The 23159-nt window shown below is 41.0% G+C and overlaps 1 protein-coding gene across 4 annotated transcripts in view; it reads right to left on the bottom strand.

Moving 5' to 3' along the window:
• Positions 1 to 14786, bottom strand: part of FBXL5 (F-box and leucine rich repeat protein 5) — a 44136-nt gene extending 29350 nt beyond the window's left edge. The window contains exons 1-4 of one of the 4 annotated variants that reach the window (XM_070458103.1): positions 14611 to 14786; positions 6225 to 6440; positions 3366 to 3461; positions 1882 to 2068 (exon numbers count right to left, since the gene is read on the bottom strand). In XM_070458103.1, the coding sequence (XP_070314204.1) occupies positions 1882 to 2068; positions 3366 to 3461; positions 6225 to 6440; positions 14611 to 14694 (583 nt within the window). In that variant the 5' untranslated portion in view covers positions 14695 to 14786. Of the gene's footprint in view, positions 1 to 1881; positions 2069 to 2370; positions 2499 to 3365; positions 3462 to 6224; positions 6441 to 14610 lie in introns of those variants that run through there. The other 3 variants (XM_070458102.1, XM_020908467.2, XM_020908466.2) reach the window with 3 other exon arrangements.
• Positions 14787 to 23159: the final 8373 nt, after the last annotated feature.

Here is a 23159-nt window from a genome sequence, read left to right as displayed (position 1 = left end):
ACAAAAGCGTCACCAAAAAAAAAAAAAAACAATGCTCACTTTATAGTATAAGAAGCATCATTTGAAAAAGGAATCCAACAGGTTACACAGCTTTAAGTCAGCAAGTATAGAGTCAGCCAGATTATGAGATCTCCAAGGCATTTATAATGACATACCGACCTCACCATGTTTTCCGTTCATGCATGACAAGTATCTCCCTTGTGTTTCCTCTTTGATTTTCACATTTCTTATAAGAGCTCGTGAAACCTGACCTCTTTAACCTTTAGGTGCCCTAATCTACTTATCCCATTTAAGAGCCAGTTGAGACAACATAATGTAAATATTTCTAATGCTGGTATACATTTTACCAAGGATCTTTTGTCAGCAACTATTACAGAAAACAGTCACTGGATATCCAATCGCCTATAACGTATTATTTCAGTAGCAATATTTCAAAGGAACACTGAAAATGAGATATACAACAAAGAATATAAAAAAGTTTCAAAAAAAAAAAAAATTTCATCATTAAAGTAGTGAGAGGAATTTGAATATCTTATACACTTGTCTTTCACAAAGCAACTTAAATAAAGAAATGCTATCATCAAATTACTTTAAACTAACCCTTTTCAAATGGCAAATATTTCAAACACAGCACAGCTATAATTTACTTTGAAAGAATGGGAAAATTCAATGTAACAAGTACGGTGTTTTTAAATCCTATGTTATAATTACAACTAAACCAGACACAACAGGTCTTGGCTTGGTGTGTAAGGCAGAAGCTGTACTTCAGAGTGAAGCACATAAGCTTTATGGGTTTAATTACAGCTTACGCTATAAAAACAATTTAGTTTCAACACGTTCAACATGCATCTCACCTACTTTGTGCCAAAAATAAGAGAAAAGGACCAATTTCAAAGACTTTAGAGCAATTTAAGGAATGTCATTGCTATGCTCATCTAGCAAAAGCAAAGGAATCTTTACTAGCCTAAGGATACCAATAATTTTATTTAATGATGTTTTAAAACGCAGAGTTATCGAAGAAAAGAAAGAATAAAAATGAGGAAACAGTCTGTTAAGAAATAAAGCAGGCATATTTTATTTCCATTTGTCATTTATTTTCTCAAAGTGACTATACACAGAAAAACTACGCCTCTCATACTCACTCCCCTGTGTATTTCTGCATATAAGCTATGAGAAAAGGTAAAGATGAAACTATAAGCATCAAATGATTTTGAAAACTGATTAAAAAAAAAAACAGGGACAGATATAAACAGCCACTGTGGTCAGTGGAGCTGAGAAAATTGGATGACACTGCAAAAGTGCTCTATATATGGTAGTTTCCAATAATTTTGATTGGCAATAATACCTAGTATTACTGAAATATTATTAAAATATTACATATAAGTAATATTGACAGTTATTATTGCTAATCAATACTATTATTATTATATATAAACTACTTTAAGAAACACTATATTGCATGTGGCCCAAATAAATGAGCTGTATAAATTATCACTGGTGTTTACTTGCTAAGTCTTGTCCAATTCTTCTGCAACTCCATGGACTGTAGATCACCAGGCTCCTCTGTCCATGGGATCTCCGAGGCAAGAATACAGGAATGGGTTGCCATTTCCTTCTCCAAGGGATCTTCCCCACCCAGTGATCAAACTCCTGTCTCCTGTATTGGCAGGAGGATTCTTTACCACTGAGCCACCAAGGAAGCCGATAATTTATCACAGACAACAATAAATTCTAAGAAACTATTGTCCTCAATTAAATTTACTATACTTGAAAAGAAATGGCTTCAATTATTTTTCAAACAAAATATTAAGTTTGTAACAACAAGAAGTAAATGGCCTTGGGATGAATAAACCATTAGCTATCTAAACATATGACTCTCACCTTTATCTGACTTTTCATCCACAGAATATTTAAAAAACTTCTGCCGCTCCTCAGCTTGATTCCAGAGGCTAAGACCTCTAAGGAGCTCTGCAGTATCCTTCTGAGAGCAGTGCTGTGCAATCACTTTCTTTTTAATATCCTTAAGCTCTTCATAGGTAAAATATTCCATTAACATGGGCTGAAAAACCTAAAGGAAATACAATACTCATAAGGAAATATGCTTCATTAGTTTTGTTTTAACCTACATCTTTTAAAGTATTAATAGTTCAAGTGTAGTATTATGACCACATATTTGGAAGGCATAAAAGTTGCTGTTAACACTAGAACACCAGCATCAAGATCCTTCTTTCTATGGCTTTTTCAGTCGATTTAAAAGCATTCGACCCAGAAGGTCTCCCTGCACACTGTATCACACATTCTTAAGCACCCTCTTCTGGCGAGACATTGAAGTCAGTTAACTGTCTTCTGCCTCTGTATACAGCAACTGACCTCTACCCAAGCAGGGGCCTCTGAATCATAGGAGAATGGTACCCGGTGGACTGGAACCAGAAAAGTCAGAGCTCGACGACACCTTCACCTATTCAGTATCATGTAGGAGAGTCTTCAAAACAGATGCTTGGTCCCAACCTCCAACTGAAAGAATCAGAATCTTCAGAGGTGGACTAAAGCGCACTTTTTTCCCTTTGTTCCATAGATAATTTCGGTGTGCGTCGAAGGTTAATAAACACTGCTTTAGTAACTCAGCAGTTTTAGAACTGATTGCATATTTGCATTTTACAGTGATTTGGGGAGCCTTTAAAATATACCCATGTTAATATCTACTTTCCATGTGATTTAACTGATCTAGAAAGGGCTTAAAAGTAGATTTTTTTTAATAGCCATCTGATTATAAAGTGAAGCCTTATTAGTGAGAACCACTATAATACCTGATTTACAGCTGAACAAAAATCCAGTACCTCACAAAATATTCCCTCTATTCCTTTCCTGATACTCACCCTACTTTAGAGAAAAGAGAAAATGAGGAAGTGTTTTGCTCATCCATTCAGTGACATCCTAACAGGAATGCACTAGGCATAAGGCTGCTAAGTTCAACACCACCATTTAATTACTAAAATCCACTACTAAAAAAAAAGATACTAAAAATGTTTAAACTTGGGATGAACACAGAAAACATTAAAAAAAAAATTAAAATCTTCTAACGGTTCAGAAAAGGCATTAGAGGCATAAAAAGTTAACATTCAACATGGTAGGTACATCGACACAGTAAGACAATAAATATGTTTTGAGTAAATGAATTCATCCTTCATTCAATGAAAAGCAATAAGCTCTCTAAGGAGACAAAATTAATGCTTTTTTCCCTTGGGTTTTTCTTTGTTTTCTAAAATGTTCTAGAGGTTCATCTTCCTATATATTATTTTGAAGAATCAAAATAACGCTTTTTAATTTTATAGATCAAAATCACAAGAAGGAAAAGTTATACTTACCTCCTCTTCCTCTTTCATGTGAGGAAGAAAGTCTCTTGTAAAAGCCTCCAGTCTCTCTTTCAGTTGTTTTGCATAATTTAACTGCTCATACTCATTCTAGAAATAAAAAATTGTATTCTATAAAAATTTTGCCTCCTAATTTATATTATATCTGATCCTACAGTCACTTTAAAATGTTACTTGAAATTTCAGGAAAAAAATTAGACTAACAAATAACAAAGTGGGCTCTGTACTTTTCTAAGTACAAAAGACGGCCTCAAAACATCTCTTTAAAGAATCTTGAAATCTTTTACTAATACGACCTTCTACTTCTTTTTAAAAAGTCATAAAAAGTCTAGAAATAGCAAGCACTTGCTCAAAACTTCTACTGATTTCTAATGCATAGATTTATACCATTTCAATATGTTCATTTTCCTAATACACCTCTAAGCAGTCCACAAGAGTCTACTGGACTATATTCACTACAAAATCCCTTTAAGATTGCCTTGTGTATCCTCCCCTAAACAATTCAGAATAGCTGCTACATGACCCTGCAGAACACCATAAACACTGCTGAAGGCAAGGCTCTCGCTCCAGCCTGAAGTAAAGCACTGTAATCTTGGACAACAACTAAACTGTTCCTCCCCATATGAACTAAGATCGTATCTTCCTGTAACTTATCCATCACTACATGTGGAGAATTTACAAAACAGTGAAACTGATAAAATGTGGGAACATTTTATTCCCTGCTGAGTCCTCTCTAGTCTCCTGCTTTCTGAACTAATTTATAGTCAGCTGCTTCCTAACAGTCTACCCAACGTCCTATTCTCTCAGGATTTTACACATTTTCCCTAAGCATACTCAAATTTGCTTTTCCAAACCAAATTACTCTTCCAAGCTTGAAGCCCAACTAAGGCTTCCTCCTGCTAATCAACATCCACCTGGACTGCACAAACAAGTCACACTCAACTTGTCCATAATGGATCTCTTCATTCCCCAAGTCTCATCTACATTCCCTAGAAAGCCAAGCTCGATTCTCAGTTTCATTTTGTTTCTCTTTCTCCTTTCCTCCCTTTTATATGCAAACACTGGTGGTGTTAGTCGCTAAGTCACGAACAACTCTTGGGACGCCATGGACATAATCCGCCAGCCTCCTCTGTCTATGGGATTTCCCATGCAAGAATACTGGAGTGGGTTGCCATCTCCTCCTCCAGGATACTTTGCTGACCCAGTGATCGAACCCTCTTCTCCTGTACAGGCAGGCAGATTCTTACCACTGAGCCACCAGGGAAGCTGTTTGCAAGCGCTACCTTTATCAACCTCATGTCCTACATTGTTCTGAAGTCTGTTCCCTCCCCTCTATCTTTGCGAGTCACTACTTTAGTTCTGATCTTTATCATTTCATTGCATAGGCAATACATGAACATAATATGAATGCAAAGAGTATAATGAAGCATTTAATAAATACCACCTTCCTTCCCAGTACCTCTCCCTAGGCAATCTCCCGCCTCCCCACAAGTGGCTACTATGTACTCTTCTATAGATTATTATAATCATCTTTTTATAACAACCATACTGTTTGAGCCTTTTCTTTCCCTTCAATCCGTCCTCTTCCCTGCTGCACAACACTCTTCCTAGAATACAAACTTATCAATGAAAGGTGCATGATGGTCTGACAGAGCTGCAACTAAAGTCCATGTTTCACCAAGCCAAAAGGGGGACAGTGGAAGATCAAATTTCAAATACCCTATAATAAATAAATATAATTAATAGAGAAATTTCTCTATACACAATTATCCTAAACAATACCCAAAAATATCTTTAATCTTATGTTACACAATTAAAAATTATTCTTTGTAATCAGTCCCATGGCCCTGTTCATTCTAAGTAACAATCTTACCTTTGGCGGTGGTTTAGTCACTAAGTGGTGTCCAACTCTTGCGACCCCATGGACTGTAGCCTGTGAGATTCCTCTGTCCATGGGATTTCCCAGGCAAGAACACTGGAGTGGGTTGCCATTTCCTTCTCCAGGGGATCTTTAGGACCCAGGAATCGAACCCTGGTTTCCTGAATTGCAGGTGGATTCTTTGCCAACTGAGCTATAAGAGAAGCCCATCTTACCTTTTGTCACCAACAACTGCATCTATTCGGGCTTTCCTAGTGGCTCAGTGATAAAGAATCTGCCTGTAAAGCAGGAGACCCAGGTTTGATCTCTGGGTCAGAAAGAGCCCCTGGAGAAGGGTATGGCAACCCACTCCAGTACTCTTGCCTGGAGAATTCCATGGACTGAGCCTGGCAGGCTACTGGCCATAGGGTAGCAAAACAGCAACTAACTGACAACAAAGAAGTGTGACAAAGATGCTCACTAAACCAGAGTCTTCTCAGGCTCCACTGAGTCTTCTCAACTAGGCTCTGACCTTGAGGTCTGTCCTTGGCCCAGTTATTCCAGTTTAAGCAAAAATCATCCAGAATCAGTTTATCCACCCTACCCCCACCACCCTCAGCATTTGATAACCCTCAAGTATCTACACATCCTCAATATCTTGCCACCTTGGTCTATACTCAGCAAAAGGCAACAAGGGTCAGTCTAGCAGGAATCTCCCAGCCTTGATGCTTCCTCTTAGTAATTTTCCTGACCCTTAGCCTGTTCTCTGGCTTTCCCCACTGGTCCTTGTCATATTCTGAGTTCAGCCCAATCTCTCTCTCTGACTGCAAAACTCCACGGCAGTAATCCCCTGAAAAAAGTCTTCCTTACTGTCTTTAACAAGTGTCATTTTTTTTTTAACACAACATTATTTGCTATGAAACCCTAAGAAGTTTTGCCAATGATATATCAGAAGATGGCACAAGCTGTGATAAATATCCATTTGTACAACTCACCTTAACATTCTTCAGACCCTTTTCAAAGAGGCTAAGCATCTCAGAGAGTTTATTGTCAGAATGTACATTATAAATGGTCTGGCTGCGTTGTTGAAGCAAACCAATAATGTATTCATTTTCAATCTGCTCGTGCATTTTGAACTCCTTAAAAGTAGCATACAGAGACTGCAGAAGAGCACGGAAATCATTGTTGTTGGAAAAGTTGGTTTTAGAAAGCTGGAAAAAATTTAAAAAGAAGGCATAATACATACATGCAAATATGCATCAAAAGGAAATATTCAAATGCATTCCTATTTAGTTTTGTACAGAGCAAAATACCTCCCTTACACTTTGTTAAAGTAGAAAAGGAAATTCTTAAATTATAAGTTTTAAGTGTATAATAAAAAGTGCCCCAGGTAGGGAAGATGTTGATTTCTGAAGGAAAGGATATATACACCAACAAATCACACAGTTTCTTTAAATATGAGATTAAACCAGACTTCCTCAAAACCTAAAATTCCATTACTCCATATTCCATATACTAAATTCCATGTAGTAAACACAGATACTTCACAGAGTTATATGTAAACATTAAAGGAGCTGTGTTAGGATAAAGTGACACACTTTTTTCTTTGTTCAAATGCCCTGTATGCTATTATACTACTTTTACAATATAAGAAATTCAAAAACTTTCTATTATAAATTGTTTTAACTTTAATATCACGATGAGTCTGATTTGTTCAGAAAATAAAGTACTGAGCTACTATAACATTATTAGATAATATTTTTTTTTTTTCTAAGAAAAGCACGGTAAACACTTAGCAGTTTATATAAGGAACCGTGTACTTTTCTGGAGTGGAAGCACTTCAGCAGTACAGTGTGAAAACCTTGTACATCAGGGCATAAGAAAGTACATGCTCTTGAAGGAAAGGCTAAAATCAATGAAAATATAAATAAATAAATACACTGTCATTTTCTCTAATTCTATTCAACAAGAGAAAATGACGATCCTGATATAATTTTATTTTTCTGCATTTAATGTCAAGTTAAATTCTCATGTTGAAAGCATACATATTATCAAGAAACTTGATTCAAGCTGAAGTTCAAAGTAATATTCAAACCTTCTGTTATCTACACTGTCATATTCAATGCATCTTCTATGATGTCAATTCCAATTTCAAAACCCATTTTAAAAGTGAAAATCTGATAAAGTTAAAAACAACACAGAGTAAATGAAGAAGAAGCTACAAACACCATACTTCCTAGACTTGTTCTGCCAAGTCTGATCTAGTATTCCGAAAATAGAGAAGAGTCCATGGTGTCTTAATTGCCTGTTTTGGGCAAGAAGACCAGGCTCATGACGCAGCATCAGAAAGATGACAAGACTCCTAAAGTAAGACTATTCCACTATATAATTTAACCAAGGATCTTCTGTGAAAGGCAGAGGAATGAGGCATAAGGGTCATTTACAAAAAAACAGACGTTAGCATCAAGATTCTCTAGCGGTGGTTCCCTCCTACTTGTCTATTAAGCTTGGTAACTCTGGGCAAGCTATTTTTCGCCAATGTCTTAAGTTTCTTCTCGGTGTTAAATGGGAATAATAAAACTACCTGTACTTCACATAACTGCTGTGAGATTAAATTGGTGCCTAATAAATATTAGCTATCATTACTTTGAAAATTATTCATTTTTATAAAAATTCATGTGTTTTTTTAACCTTATTCAAATATTTAATGAGCAGCTATTATAAGCCAGTCACTGTTTCTGGTAGTTGGGATAGCTCAGTGAACAAAACAGACATCCCTGCCTTTATGAACTTTACATTCTAGTGATGGGAAATAAAATAACAAACTAACCACAATAAATAAATTACTTATAACAGGTGCTGGCAACTTTTTCTGTAAAGGGCCAGATATTTTAAGTTTTGTGGGGCATACCGTCTGTAGCAATTATTTAATTCAGTTGTTGTAGCGCATAAGTAGTCACATGAATCCGTGGCCATATTCCAATGAAATTTTACTGATATTTATGGGCACTAAAATTTAAATTTCACACAATTTTTGCATGTCATAAAATATTATCCTTATTTTTTCCAACGACTTAAAAATGTAAAAACCATTCTTAGCTCCTTAGCCACACAAAAATAACTGGGGATAGAGTTGGTTAATCCAAGCTTGTAAATTTTCTCCTAAGAAATGTCACACAAAATTACAAGAAAATTCACTAGTGGCTAACCTCAGCAAATACTATCATGTGTCATTATATTAAAGGAAATTAAAAATAAGTGAGTAGAGATATTGATAAGAGATATAACAAATGAAAGCATTAATGATAACTAAAATTAAAAAAAAAAAGGATAGCAGAAAACTAAATAATGTCCTCATGTGAGTTATGGAAAATAACATCTTAAAAAAAGACATGCAGGAAGCTTCGCATATATTCTCACTGAACTATTAGAAAATCTTTCGTATTTAGTAACAAGCTCAGGTAAAGACCATGCCATGCTACAGACTGAGAACCCAAATTAGAGGAAAGGACTCTACGTAGTACAGAGTCAGTCCCACAGAGTGGTTAAAGATGCTGACTGCAGCTAGACTGCTTAGGTGTGAACCCATCTCTGCCAGCTTTGTACCTCACTCGATGTCTTCCTCAGGAAAATAGGCCTAATGACATTAACTACCTAATAAGGTTCTCGTGACAATTTAGTAAGTTAGTATATTTAAAGGGCAAGGAATTTAACACACATAATCCTACTTAGGTTTTTCTCTTATTCCTTATTCCTATGGAAAAGTGAAAGTGAAAGTGCTCGTTACTCAGCTGTGCCCAACTCTTGTGACTCCATGGGCTGCAGCCCACCAGGATGCTCTGCCTATGAGTTCTCCAGGCAAAGAATACTGAACTGCGTTGTCATTTCTTTCTCCAGGGGCATCTTCCCAACCCAGGAACTGAACCCGGGTCTCCTGCATTGCAGAGAGATTCTTTACCAACTGAGCTATTTAGCCCAAATAAAGTTAGAAGTCCTTATCCTACTGAACAGTTTTTCTCCATCTGAAAAGAGCAACTGTCTTTAACCAGGTATCTAAAGTCAGTGCAGTGAAAAGAATAACCTAAGCATATACAAATTAACTTTTTAAAAATTTACATATATGAATCATTTTTTAAAATTGCTTGCCTCTGCAAAGTTATTCAATCATAGAGACTTGATTGAAACAAAACAATAAACATAGACACTAACAACATCTGGGACATACTGAGGCCTACAACATGGTAGGTACTATACTAAATAATTTCATGTATTACTTAATTCTTAAGAATAATCCTAGTAAACTGATGTTACATTTACCATTTTATAGGTGAAAAACCTGAAGCTCAGAGAAAATAACTTATCCCAAACCATACAACTTGCAGACACAAAACAGAGATCAATCTCTGGGTTTGTGAGACCTGCTTATTTCCCACAAGATACCATTTTAGTCCCCATCATACAGCCATCTTTTCAGCTCCAGCAGAGTGCACTGTCAGAACGCTCGCTCTAAAGGACTCCTTCTCACTGAGGGGTTGATTTCGCCCCCAAGGAACTGATGGACAAGGTCTCCACTGCATCTTAGTGGGCATGGCAGGAAAGGACTAAACATCCTGCCAGGCGCAGGACAGCCTCCACAACAAAGCATCATCTGGCCAAAACGCGCCAGTGCTGCAGCTGAGAAGTACGGCTCCAAATAAGCGTTTTCTCAACCATGACCAGAGGGCAAGAGGAGAAGGGGACGACAGAGGATGAGGTGGTTGGATGGCATCATCGACTCGATGGACACGGATCTGGGTGGACTCCGGGAGTTGGTGATGGACAGGGAGGCCTGGCATGCTGCAGTTCATGGGGTCGCAGAGTCAGACTTGACTGAGCGACTGAACTGAACTTAGTAAGAAATACAGTCCAATCTAGACACATACACTTCTACTAAATTTCAGGAATCAATACTTCCTAACCTGTGATGTACTCTCATCATTTACTTTTCTATTTCATGTTTTTAACGCTATTTCTGATCCACAAAACTGATTCCAGAACATACAAATGGGTCACAGAACTCACTCTGAAAAACACTGTAGGATTATAAAAGTTCCAAAGTGACCTGTAAGCTTATATCCTCTGATGCGTGGCAAACTTAACACAGGACTAGGATACATAAAATGAAAAAATAACAACATTCAGGCACATAATATCTCCTATATTTTCAAAGAATTTATAACTGACTTTCTGTCTCAGACACTCTACAATGTAAAATCATACTTACAGACTGGCTTTAAACTGATTTGAAGTTGTGTGTCACTTAAAAAAAATATGTATTAAGTTCAAAAACAGATATGAAAAACAGTGTAACAAAAATTCAAATAATATTACCCCAAGTAAGTTTTACTTTTTTGTTCCTCAGCCAGATAATCCTTTCATTTGATCAAGACAGATTTACACTGAATGAAGAAACCTTAGTAATTATCTGCTCAAAATGACAGAAAAACCTATGATCCACCGATGAAATGTTCTGCATAAAATCATGTAATTAGTAATAAGGAGCAGAACGAGTAGGGTTAACGCAAAAAAAAAAACATGGGCTTCAGGAAGGAAAAAAAAAAGTCCTAAAGACGAAAATTCAGCCTCCCCTAATTACTAGCTGAGTGAATTAGTTCGGTAAGTTATTAATACTTAACCACTAAGTCTGTTTCCTCATCTTTAAATAAGGTCAACACTTGTCTCACAAGGCTCTTGTGAGGATTAAAAGTAAGGAAGCACGTAATAAGAATGTGTTGAATTCCCTTTTCTTTCCCCTCCTTAGCTCTCAATTCAATATTCTCTCCAATAAATCAACCTTCCCAATGTCAGTCAATAACGGTTTTTACAGGTATGCAGAGAAACAGAAAAACAAGGAAAACTAAATATATTCTTCATAGAGCTATACTCATTCAATTTTTTAAAAAAATAATCTATTCAAATTATTCTGAGCTTGTTTTATCCCTAAGGTTTCGGTCATAAAACGTCCTATCTTTATAAAATGATAAAACAGATGGCATAAGATTCTTATCTGAAAAACCTGGGCACTCCTTAAAGCCTCCGCCAACTGAACTTTCTATAGCTGGTCAATGTATAAGTCTGGAAATCTCTGTACCATGCACATCCTTACAACCATCACCTACTTTGCTCTCAGAAATCAATTCAAAGAGGCTATTAGTCCACTTCTGACCCTTTAATGTAAAGCTGATCAAATGCTGCCCCCTTTGCTCCCACCATAGGTCATCTGGATTTCCACAAAGCACAAACCTCAGACTACCATCCGAAGAAAAGGAACAACTTCTCAAACGGCCAATACAAACTACTACAGGACCAACTGACAGTGAAAACTCCACGCTCACTGGCAGAATTAATGCTGCTAAGTTTTGAGGACTAAGGAAAAACTGAGGCATTAGAACAAACTGGAAAAAGGATGTGACCCAATATAAATATTGCCTAAAATCATCCCGATTTGGAAGGTGAGTGAATTAGCAAAATTTCATAATAGATTGTCACAAAAAAATTTTTTTCAGAAACTATTCTGGTTTCATCCAAAGAAAATTAAACTAGGAATCAGTATCCTGACTTGGCTTCCATTTGGATCCATCACTGACTACTTATGCAAACTTGGTCTAACTAATCTAAGCCTACACATCCCCAGTTATAGAACAAAAATATTTCTTTTACCTAACTAAAAAGACTGCTATCTGGATAACAAGTGAAAAACTTTTCCATAAAACCTTCTATAAATGTAAAAGAAAACTCATGAGCAAAGTATTAAATTAGGTACTATACAGCACTATTTAAAATGGCTCATAACTTCAGAATAAATTATTCTAAATCAACTAGCTTAAATATATAAATAATGGGTGTTACTAATAAACAAATGAATGCTTCTAAAATACACCACACTTGAAAAGTCAATATTCAAAATAAAACTGACTTCTTTATAATTACTGAGCATTCAGAGACAACATAAAGAATACCATGAATTAACACATCTTGTATTAAGTACAAAAACTAGTTCTCATTTTGTGAGGTTTTACTATATGCTGTTTGGGTTGGATACCCTGGTCTATCCAACCAAAACATGGTAAAGGCAAAAGTTGAGGTGATAAAAACGTATAGTCCTTTGAGACAATTCAGTCATCATAAAATACTTTTTTCCCCTCTAGCTCCCAAGGGCATACTAGGAGAAATTTCAATTAACTATTAGCATCAAAAAGAAATCCAGATGTAGAATTCCTATGCATTTTCCCCCCTAAATCACCTTGTTTTCTGATCCACAGTTCATAAAAATTGGAATTTTTAATCTTCCTGATGAATATATACCACAATCTAATCAATTCAAAATTAGTGATAATTTTAATTTCTGCTATATCAAATTGAAAATGCTTTCAAGAAGGGACATTGAAATACCAAGAATCTTATTTAACTAAAATAGTGCTTTTAAAAAGGGCACTGTATTTTCAAAATCTGTTCTAACGTTCTCAAATCACCAGGTAATGACACACAATATTAGTGACTGACTGCTTCAAATTTTTTACATAGGGCTGGTTAGTCTAGCATGTAACTAAATAAAGTTGTGATCCTTAACTATCTGGGGAGGGTCACCATCATTTGGAAATCTGATGAAAGCCATTAAGCCCTCAGAAAAATGCACCAAAATTTTCAAAACGATTCCAAGTGGTCCTGGACTACCTCTACCCAATCTATAATAGAAGACTTCAAATTCTATTACTTCCTCATTAACTTTACCTTTTTAATTTTGAGAAAGTTAAAAATCCTCCCCAATTTTTTTCTTTCCTGCAATTGAAGGATACTGTCAGAATAACTAAGTTCAAAGGTCAGAGCAGGTAAACAGGTAAAAACACTGTAGGCTAACTCAAAAATCCAAAGTTATAGACTTAACTGACTACTTACCCACTTACTATGTTTCTCCTGGATAAGTGACTGTTACCCTTGGCTGCACGCTGGACTCACAGAGAACTTTAAATAATACCCGATGCCAGGTCCCACCCTCAGAGATGCTGATTGTAGCGGTTAGGGCATAGGGACTTCTAACAGCATTCAGGGTGATTCTAATGAGCAAAGAAGGTTGAGAACCACTATCCTAGACTACCCTGGTATTTAAACCTACATCTGAATCGTGTGTTTTTAATTTTCAAAATGGAGGGAGGAAAAAGATGGTTGTGGATGCTTTTTTAAGTGTGGCCTGGCACTGAACACTGAAGGCATCCTCCAACCAACTCACTGGGCTCTTTTCTCTCAACAGTGCTGTAATTTCTGAAAGTTCATCAAAGTTGACTTCTACGCTGAAGCATTAGAGGTCTTTAAGTGCTTTTTTGTTTGATTCACTGCTACACAAAGCATGATTGCCAGGTCGTCTCAGAATACCCGTAGGTGGACTCTCCCCAACACAAATGTTTGACAAAAATGCGGACTCCTAACACCGTTTTAAAATTATAGGCAAAAAGCCCTGGGATAGCTCCACAAATATGCTTTTTCAGCTTTAGGCTGCACCTACTGAGAGTACAAAACGGCTCTCGCAGTTCCACCAACTTGTTCCCAGGCCCTTTTATTCGAGCCCACGTAAAGAATTCCAGCAGAGAATAGCTGTCTCATAACAAAACCGACCTCCAGTAAACGCTCCGGACAATCAAAGTTGCAAGGTGGGAAAAAAAAAAAATGACCGCAAATAAAAGAGTGAATATGTTCTTTGCTTCGTAAGCCAAGAAACCTTTCTCCCAAATCAAGCCCCTACAAAGCTGAGGGGGAAAAAAAAGAATGGGCAGACCGAGTTGTAAAGAAAATGCCTGCGGGGCCAGGACGCAGGTCAGAGGTTCAGAAGAAGGATGGATGGGTGATAGTTAAGGAGGCACGGGGAGACCCCCCCCCCCCCCCCCCCCCGGCCAAAGCCGGTCGGGGCAGGGCGGAGGGGACAAGGCTGAAAGGGGAGGGTGTGCAGCTGCGAGGACCGCCTGCGCCGGGCGGAGGAGGCCCGCAGGTGGCCGGCCCGGGTCCCCAAGAGTCGGCAGGGGGCGAAGGGGCCCCGCTCCCCCGGGGGACCCGGCGGGAGGCCGGACGCGGCCGTGGGGAGCGCGCCCCCGAGGGCGGCGGGTGGCCAGGCCCTCGGCCGGGAGGGGGTCGCGCCGCGAGCTCCCGGGTGCACGTCCGAGGCGGCCAGCCCCGCGGGGAGCGGGCTCCCGGGGAAAGCGCCGTGCTGACAGCTGCCCAAGCGGCGGTTCGCGCAGCGCGCGGCCCCTGGACGCTCAGGGCGCCGCGCAGGCCCGGCCCGCCCGGAGACCCGGCCCGCGCCTCCACTCCGCCCGCGCGCTGCCCGGAGCCCGAGGCCCCGCAGAGCGGTACCTTGTCGCAGTAGAGCCCCACCAGCTGCTTCATCCGCCAGTGCGGGGCGGTGAAGACGTCCACTTCTTCGGGGAAGGGCGCCATCGCCACCGCCGCAGCCGCCGCCGCCTCAGCAGCCGCGGCCGCCGCCTCTCCATAGACACCCTCGCCGCGGGGCAGAGGCGGCGCGCCCCCCTGCGCATGCGCCCGCCCCGTCGGCGCGCGCGCCCGAACTGCCCAGCAGGCGGAGGCGCGGGGGCGCGCGCGGGCTGCCGCCGCCATGCGGTCCCTGCCGCACCACGTGACCCGACTCGCGGCGGAGGCTCGCGCTTCCACCTCCCAGCTCCACTTTCGTTCCTCGTCTGCCCGAGAAAGAAACCGTGTCTTTCCCTCTGTTTGTTTCCCTGTTAACGTAACGCGACAGAAAAGACACGATCTGAGGGGAGAGGGTGTCGTCTCAGAGGCGTTGTCAGGCGCTCCTCTTGGCCGCTGCGCCCACCAGGCCTTGAGGCCGAGGCGCCGAGTACAAAGGGCCCGGCCGCCCAGTTCGCCTCAGCGCCTGCGCTGGGCGCGCCCCGGCCCCCACGAACCGCTCTTCGCCTCCCGGCCTTTCCCGGTGCCTGCTTGGCCCCCTGGCCAGAGCGCTGACCTCCCTGCCCGCCGGTCAGGGGTCCCCAGCGGTGAGGGGAACCGGGCCTGGGGGTTCCAGAACTTTCGCCTCTCAGGGAAAACCGAGAGCAGGCCGAGGCCAGACAATGGCGGCCCCTGGGCTTGAGGGCGGGCGGGGAACCCCGGGGCTGGGGGCTGGGGGCTGGGCGGGGACCACGCTTCGCCTCAGGGACAGGCAGGAACGGAAGGCCGAGCGGAATAGTGGAGGAAGACTCCTAGGAGGGAAAATGTCTCCTGGGAATCAAAGGCGGGAAGACGCTTGAAGCTCAGAGATACCCGGTCAGGGTTGTCAGTAAGGGCCCTGGGTGCTGGGGAGTCTCGAGCGTAAATAATCCCAGAAAGTCGGTTGCGGGGAAAGAACCGCAGGACACATCCCTCCATTTTAAGCTGAGACTCAGAGAGAAAGGAGACTGCAATCAGGTCACTGGCAAGAAAAAGGTCAGTCTCTTCCAGACAGGTCGACTCATCCTGGCCTCAGTCCTCCAGGAGACCTAGGAAGACCCTGTTATGGGTCCAGATCAGACCTGGACTGTGTGAAATGAAATATTGCCTGCCATGTCAATAAATAAGAAATGTTTTATTGCCATCAGCGATTTCTGGCATCCCAATGTGAATGAGGGTGCTCAAAATGGAATAGGGTGGCGGATGCAAGAAGCAGTTGCCACTCCTTAAGATGATCGAGGAAATAGGATTGGCCCCAGATAGCTGAGGGGTGAATTCAGTGAGCCCAGAGGCTGGCATCTTCCATACATAGTATGCTAAATTACCTAACCTGATATTTGAGTTTTCTTACCTCACAATAATATTTCATGTTCAGACTGCCTGCTCCCTTTGTTGCAAACTTGTTTATAGCCTGACTCCCCTCCTGCCTCCTTGGAGCGGTTTTGTCTGAGCTACTGAGATGCTGTCTCCTGGGCTTGGGTCCTAACTGCTCCCATCAAATAAAATAACTCTCTACTTTCAGGTTGTGACTGTGTTTTTTAGTCGACAGCTGGTTGGTTGGAGGGTTCATGAACACAGAGAAATGGGAGAGAAAACAGGAAAGGTTGGAAAACTGGGGTTATGGGGTGTGGGGCTGTGTGTGCGTGTGTTCAGTCACCTCCAACTCTTTGTGACCCCCATGGACTGTACCCCATCGGGCTTCTTTGTCCATGGGATTTCTCAGGCGCAGTTATTGGAATGGGTTGGCAGCATTTCCTCCTACAAGGGATCTTTCTGACCCAGGGACCGAACCCATGTCTCCTGCATCTCCTGAATTGGCAGGTAGATTCTTTACCATTGAGCCGGCTGGGAAGCCCTGTTACGTAATCTGCTTATATCTGAAAGCCAGGAGAGCAAGAGCCAGGTGTGTTCTGTTCAGCCCTCACATCCATACTCGCAGAGTTCCAAGGCAACACAGGGGTTTGGTGAATATTCATTAAATGATGGATAGAAGAATATAAGAACTTTGCATAAGAGTGCTTTCGTTTCTTTCTAATCTTGCTATGTGCCACTTACTGAAAGGCAATATGAGCAGTGTTTGAGAGCACAGGTTGGCGCTGAAGCTGGATTCCTAGTTTGAGGGATACTGCATGTGTGACCTTGAGCAAGCTTCCCTAACTTCTCTGTGCCTCAGGTTCCTCATATATGTAATGGGGTTAACACAGCCATGAACTCTATGCTTGCACCCCCCTCAAATTCAAATGTTGAAACCCTACTCCTCATGTGATGTTATGAGGTGGGCAGTTGGGAGGTAATAGGATTAGATGAAGTCATGAAAGTAAAACCCTAATACTGAGTTCCTAACGAGCTCACCACCCTTCTCTGCTCATTTGCATGTGAAGACGTGAAAAATCAGCAGTCAAGCCTTCGCCATGCTGGTACCTGATCTTGGCCTTCCAACCTCCAGAACTAGGAAAAATAAATTTCAATTGCTTATAAGCCACCCTGCCTATGCATGGGCTTCCCTGGTAGCTCAGCTGGTAAAGAATCTGCCTGCAGTGCAGGAGATCTGGGTTCGATTCCTGGGTTGGGAAGATCCCTTGGAGAAGGGATAGGCTACCCACTCCAATATTCTTGCCTGAAGAATTCCATGGACAGAGGAGTCAGGCAGGCTACAGTCCGAGGGGGTCTCAAAAAGTCAGACACGACTGAGCGACTTTCGCTGACTAGGGTATTTTAACAGTCTGAGCAACTGAGACAAATACCTACTTCATAGGATTGTTATGAGAATTAAGAGAGTTCATATAGTTGAATTGCTTATAATAGTACCTAGCACATAGTAGGGTTTCCCCGGTGGCTTAGTGGTAAAGAATCCATCTGCAATGTGGAAGCCACAGGAGACCAGCATTTGATCCCTGAATTGGGAAGATCCCCTGGAGGAGGACATGGCAACCCACTCCAATATTCTTGCTAGGAAAATCCCATGGACAGAGGAGCCTGGCAGGCTACAGTCCATAGGGTCACAAAGAGACACAACTGAAGTGATTGAATTGTGTGAGGTGTACTGCAGGAAACTAAGTCTTGGTGACAATTGCCTAGCATCCCACAAATTAGTAAGTGAGGAATCTGGCCGTATGAATCTAGGCCCAATAACACCTTGCCAGGCATTCTGTTAGTTGTGTGGGATATGGAGATGATGGCTTATACATAGTCTGTCTTAGAAATGAGAACAATTCTTGTATAATAGAATATAGAGAAGGTCCTTGATAGCTATTTCACTTTCTCTCATCCTCTCCCCCGTCTTCATTCTTTTTAAACTCTACTATTTCACTACAGCTTTGCGTCTATATTTTCTGATATCCCCCGGAAGACATTTTCTTATTTTCCTTCTGTTTCTTTACCCTATTCTGATCTGTCACTCAAGTTGTTTCGAAATGTGGACCCAGACCTCAGGTCAACCAGTTACACAAAGCAATGAGCTCCATGAGACTAGGCACATGGTTTTATCCTCAGCACTTAGAACAATGCCTGTCATACATACACTGAGTACTCAATCTTTGTTGAATAAAGAAAGAAGGAATGAAGGAAGTTCATGGCATTCTGTAATTTCCCCATTTTGTGTGTTAGTCACTCAGTTGTGTCCAACTCTTTGCAACCCCATGGACTGTAGCCCGCCAGGTTCCTCTGTCCATGGGATGCTCCAAGAAAGAATACTGGAGTAGATTGACATTTCCTTCTCCAGGGGCTCTTCCCAACCCAGGGATCGGACCCTGGTCTCCTGCACTGCAGGCAGATTCTCACAATATTTTGTTTCACAATACCAATTTGTGTCTGTTGTTCACCAGTATACCCCTAGAACCAGGCACATTGAATAGGTGTTTAACAAACAAACAAAAAAAGGCATTCCACACAGTTTCACTGTAACCTAGACCCTGAAGCAATGTAGTTAGCTGAACAGTAGTAACAGCCATATTGGACTGATCATTTCAGGGAATTTAAGATGATAAAATGAAAGAAAGTAATAAAAAAAAAAGTAATAAGTCCCATGGGTCATTCTTCCCTTCAGAAGAAGCTATTAACTTTTGCACCATGTGCTGAGTAAGGTAATAATTAATCACCAGATATATACAGAATACATGATTGCTTTACATTAAACTTTAGCCCTAGAAAGAAGACATTGATCAGCCTAGAATCGTTTTTATGGGTTCCTGCAACTACAGCAGATCAGGAACTGCTATTAAGGTCAAGGTTATTGGCTTAATCATGCCTTTATGATTTCTTCTGACATATGAAAGTGAAGGAATTCTAACAACCATCTCCTCATAACATCACGTGAGGAGATTTCAACATCTGAATTTGATGAGGGCTCAAGCAGTGAGTTTATGGCTGTATTAACTCCATTTTACACATGAGGAAACAGAGGCACAGAGAAGTCACAGGTAACAAGGGACTAGATAAGGCATAAAAACAGAGCAGCAAAAATGCACGGTGCAGAGTGCCCAGTGGACTGGGAACGCCTTTCCTTTTCTCATTCTCTCTGAGAACAGCGTGCTATGGGGGAAAAAAATGCCAAATCATTCCCCGGTGACCTAAATGTCTGATGACATGAGGCCTCTTTACTGGTATTGTTGCAGTGAAAAGGAAAAAAGAGGAATGAGTTGGTTTTGGTTGGTTTTTTTTTTTCCTCTTTCCTAAGAACAAAGAAGATAGCGAGCAGGCCTGATCGCTCCTAGTTTTTACTTTGTTACGTTGACCATCTGATTCGAAGAGCCGACATACTGGAAAAGACCCTGATGCTAGGAAAAGATTGAAGGCCAAGGAGAAGAGGGCGGTAGATGATGAGTTGGTTAGATGGCAGTTGGTGATGGACAGGGAAGCCTGGCACGCCTTAAAGAATCGGACAGGACTTAGTGACTGAACAACAGTCTGTAATGTGACTAAATTTGCTTTTCTGCCCCCTAAGTCTGCAGAAGCTACATTTCACACCTGTTACCATTTGATTCTATGCTAATTACATCCTGTTTCTGGGGCTCACCTTTACAAACTACCTCTCCTAGTTTTTCTCTTTTTGCATTATAGAAAGAGGGCCACAGGGTTACCAGGCTGCCAGACTCAATTACTGGGTTACCTGACACCAGCCTGTGACTGTTATTGAAACAATGCAAGAGGAAGAAGAATACAAGATCCTGACACCTTTGTTCCTCCCCCCTCATCTTATATAAGCCTCTGGACTCCTGGTGGAAGGGCCATGGGCACACACAGTTCTTTAGGCAGGAGCCCACAGGGTGTCCCCCTCACCCCATCCTGCCCCCAACCACTCCACCAGCTGAAGATTAGAAATAGAAAGCCACCTTTCTATTTCCTCCAAACTCTGTCTCCATTTTTTTTTAAATTCATATTTGGTGGGCAGAGAAAGTCAAGTTTGGCAGCAACACTGTTTTCCAGCCCCGGTTTTGAGGGCCCTGGAGAGGATTACAAGTCAGGGAAAGTCCATATTAAGGCATTTATATTTAACTGTTTAACTGAGTTTATGACACAGCACTTTTCCCGCCAAGCAGCGCGTTAGTTGTGAAAGTAAGCAATGAAAGGCCTTTGCTAACCCCAACGGAGAAGGAAATGGCAACCTACTCCAGTATTCTTGCCTAGAGAATCCTGTGGACAGAGGAGCCTGGTGGGCTGCTGTCCATGGGGTCACACAGAGTCAAAAACAACTAAAGCGACTTAGCATGCGTGCATGCATTGGAGAAGGAAATGGCAACCCACTCCAGTGTTCTTGCCTGGAGAATCCCAGGGACAGCGGAGCCTGGTGGGCTCATGGGGTCGCACAGAGTTGGACACGACTGAAGCGACTTAGCAGCAGCAGCAGCAGCAGCCCCCAACAGTTGGAATCCCAGACCTAACTCAGTACCAGAGCTGATCCTTACTGTCAGTCAAAATAAGCAACTAAGTGCGCGTGCACACACACGCACACACACACAGCAGGCTAGGTTGATTGATTTAGGAGTAAAGCTCTTAGCAGGGATGATGGCATTTTTAAAGGAAAAGATAGACACTGAGTTGAAATGTGAGGCCCAGTGCTATGTTTTTTCTTTTTTCTTTTTTTTTTAATTTTCCTTTCAAATGCTGTATTTGCACATGAAGCCCAGAATATGAAATATACATAGGTCTGCACTTTGCTGCATGCTTTTACTTTCTGTCTTTTAAATAGCAAGTGCTATTGTTATTTTCCCATTGGTTTTCACTAAACAGAGATGAGTGGTTGTGTGTATTCTTTTGCTGGGGTGGTCAAAAGTAAATATCACAGACTTCACACCAGAAACTTTCTCACAGTTCTGGAAGTCCAACATGGAGGTGTCAGCAGCTTTAATCTGAGGCCTCTCTCCTTGGCTTGCAAATGGCCACTTTCTCGCGGTGTCCTCATGTGCCTTTTGCTCTGTGCCTGTGCCTGTCTGGCGTCTGTGTCCTAATCTCCTTCTCAAATAAGGACACCAGTAAGATTGCACCAAGGTCCACCCTAATCACCGCCCTTTAACTTAATCACCTCTTTAAAGCCCCTATCTCAGAATACAGTCACCAAGGTACTGAGGGTTAGGACTTCAATATACGAATTTGAAGGGAGCACATTTCAGCCTCTAACTCTACAAAAAGAAAAGCTTGTCATAAAAGGTACAGTAAAGGCTTTTTCACAATAAGAAAAATAATGGGAAACAACTGGATGTCTCTCAATAGAATACTGGATGGTTGATAAATTATGGTACATTGATTCAATAGATAAATAAATATGCACCTGCTAAAAAGTACAAGATAGATCTATATTTGCTGCTATGGAATGAAACCAAGGTGTTCCAAGTTAAGAGGGAAAAAACAATGGAGACAACATTTTGTTAAGTATGTTCTCCTTTGTTTGTTTGTTTGTTTGTTTTAATATAGTATGTGTTTCTAGAATAAAACAGGAAAAATTTGTAAGCAGGGCTCCTAGGATGAGAAACAGTTTAATGTTTTTTAAATATATCCATACCCTTTGGTACAGTTTTAATATTTTGCTATGTTCACCTATTTTCCTTATAGTTATAAAAATCTCAATAATAATGCATTTTAAGAGAATTTTAAATCAATAAAAATACTAACATGTTTGGTTGTATATAATCACTAGCAACAGTTCTAGTTTCTGGTAGAGCCATTTCCTGTTGTGTCAGTTGCCAAGTTGTGTCCAGCTCTTTGCACTCCCATGGACTGTGTCATGCCAGACTCCTCTCTCCTCTATCTCCCAGAGTATTCTCAGATTCTTGTCCATTGAGTTGGTGATGCTATCTAACTGTCTCATCCTCTATCTCCCTCTTCTCCTGCCCTCATTCTTTCCCAGCATCAAGGTCTTTTCCAATGAATCAGTTCTTCATGTCAGGTCGCCAAAGTATTAGAGTTTCAACCTCAGCATCAGTGCTTCTAGTGAATATTCAGGGTTGATTTCCTTTAGAGTTGACTGGTTTGATCTCCTTACTGTCCAAGGGACTCTCAAGAGCCTTCTTCAGCACCACAGTTTGAAGGCATTAATTCTTTGGCACTCAGCCTTCTTTAAGGTCCAACTCTCACATTCATACATGACTATTGGAAAAATCATAGGTCTGACTATATGGACCTTTGTCAGCAAAGTGATATCTCTGTTTTTTAATATGTGGTCTAGGTTTCTCATAGCTTTCCTTCCAAGGAGCAAGTGACTTTTAATTTCATGGCTGCAGTCACCATCCTCAGTGATTTTGGAGCCCAAGAAAATAAAACCCATTACTGCTTCCACTTTTCCGCCTTTTATTTATGCTTACCCCAAAACTATATTGTAATCTGCCCTGCCTCTGACTACTCCGATTAAACTGTCCTTGGATGCACATCTATTTTTCCAATAGGAATGGAAGCCTTCTTGAGGGAAGGGACAGGATTTTTTATGACCTTGTAGAAATAGGTATGATAAAAGGTTAACTGAAAACAACATGATCAAAATTGCACATGATCCACACCAAGCTTATAAAAATGCATAGAAAGGATTGCAAATAAGTGGCACAGAGTCTTAAGTCTCCTCTGAGAGACACAGTTACAGATGATTCCCTCCCTCTCTATATGTTTCTGTTCTTTCCAGTGTTTTGAATGAGAATGTTTACTTTTGATGTCAGAATACAGAAATGACTATATTACAAACAATCTTACAGCAACTATATTTTAAAATACCTTTGAAAGGGGATTGGAGAAGGAAATGGCAACCCACTCCAGTATTCTTGCCTGAAAAATCCCACAGATGGAGAAACCTGATAGGCTAAGTCCATGGGGTTGCAAAGAGTCGGACACAACTGAGCGACTTCACTACGCTTTGAAAGGCGATAAAAGGAAATGCTGTGTATCAAAATGTTAGCACTGGCTTTTGGTGGTGGGACTATGACTGACTGGAGGAGAGGAGAGCTACTTTTTTTTCCTCAAAATTTTAGCAACCAATT

This window comes from Odocoileus virginianus, chromosome 29 (assembly GCF_023699985.2).
Source record: "Odocoileus virginianus isolate 20LAN1187 ecotype Illinois chromosome 29, Ovbor_1.2, whole genome shotgun sequence".
NCBI classification, from domain to species: Eukaryota; Metazoa; Chordata; class Mammalia; order Artiodactyla; family Cervidae; genus Odocoileus; species Odocoileus virginianus.
Note: the sequence above shows the minus strand (reverse complement) of the source record. Positions and strands in the feature narration are given on the sequence as shown.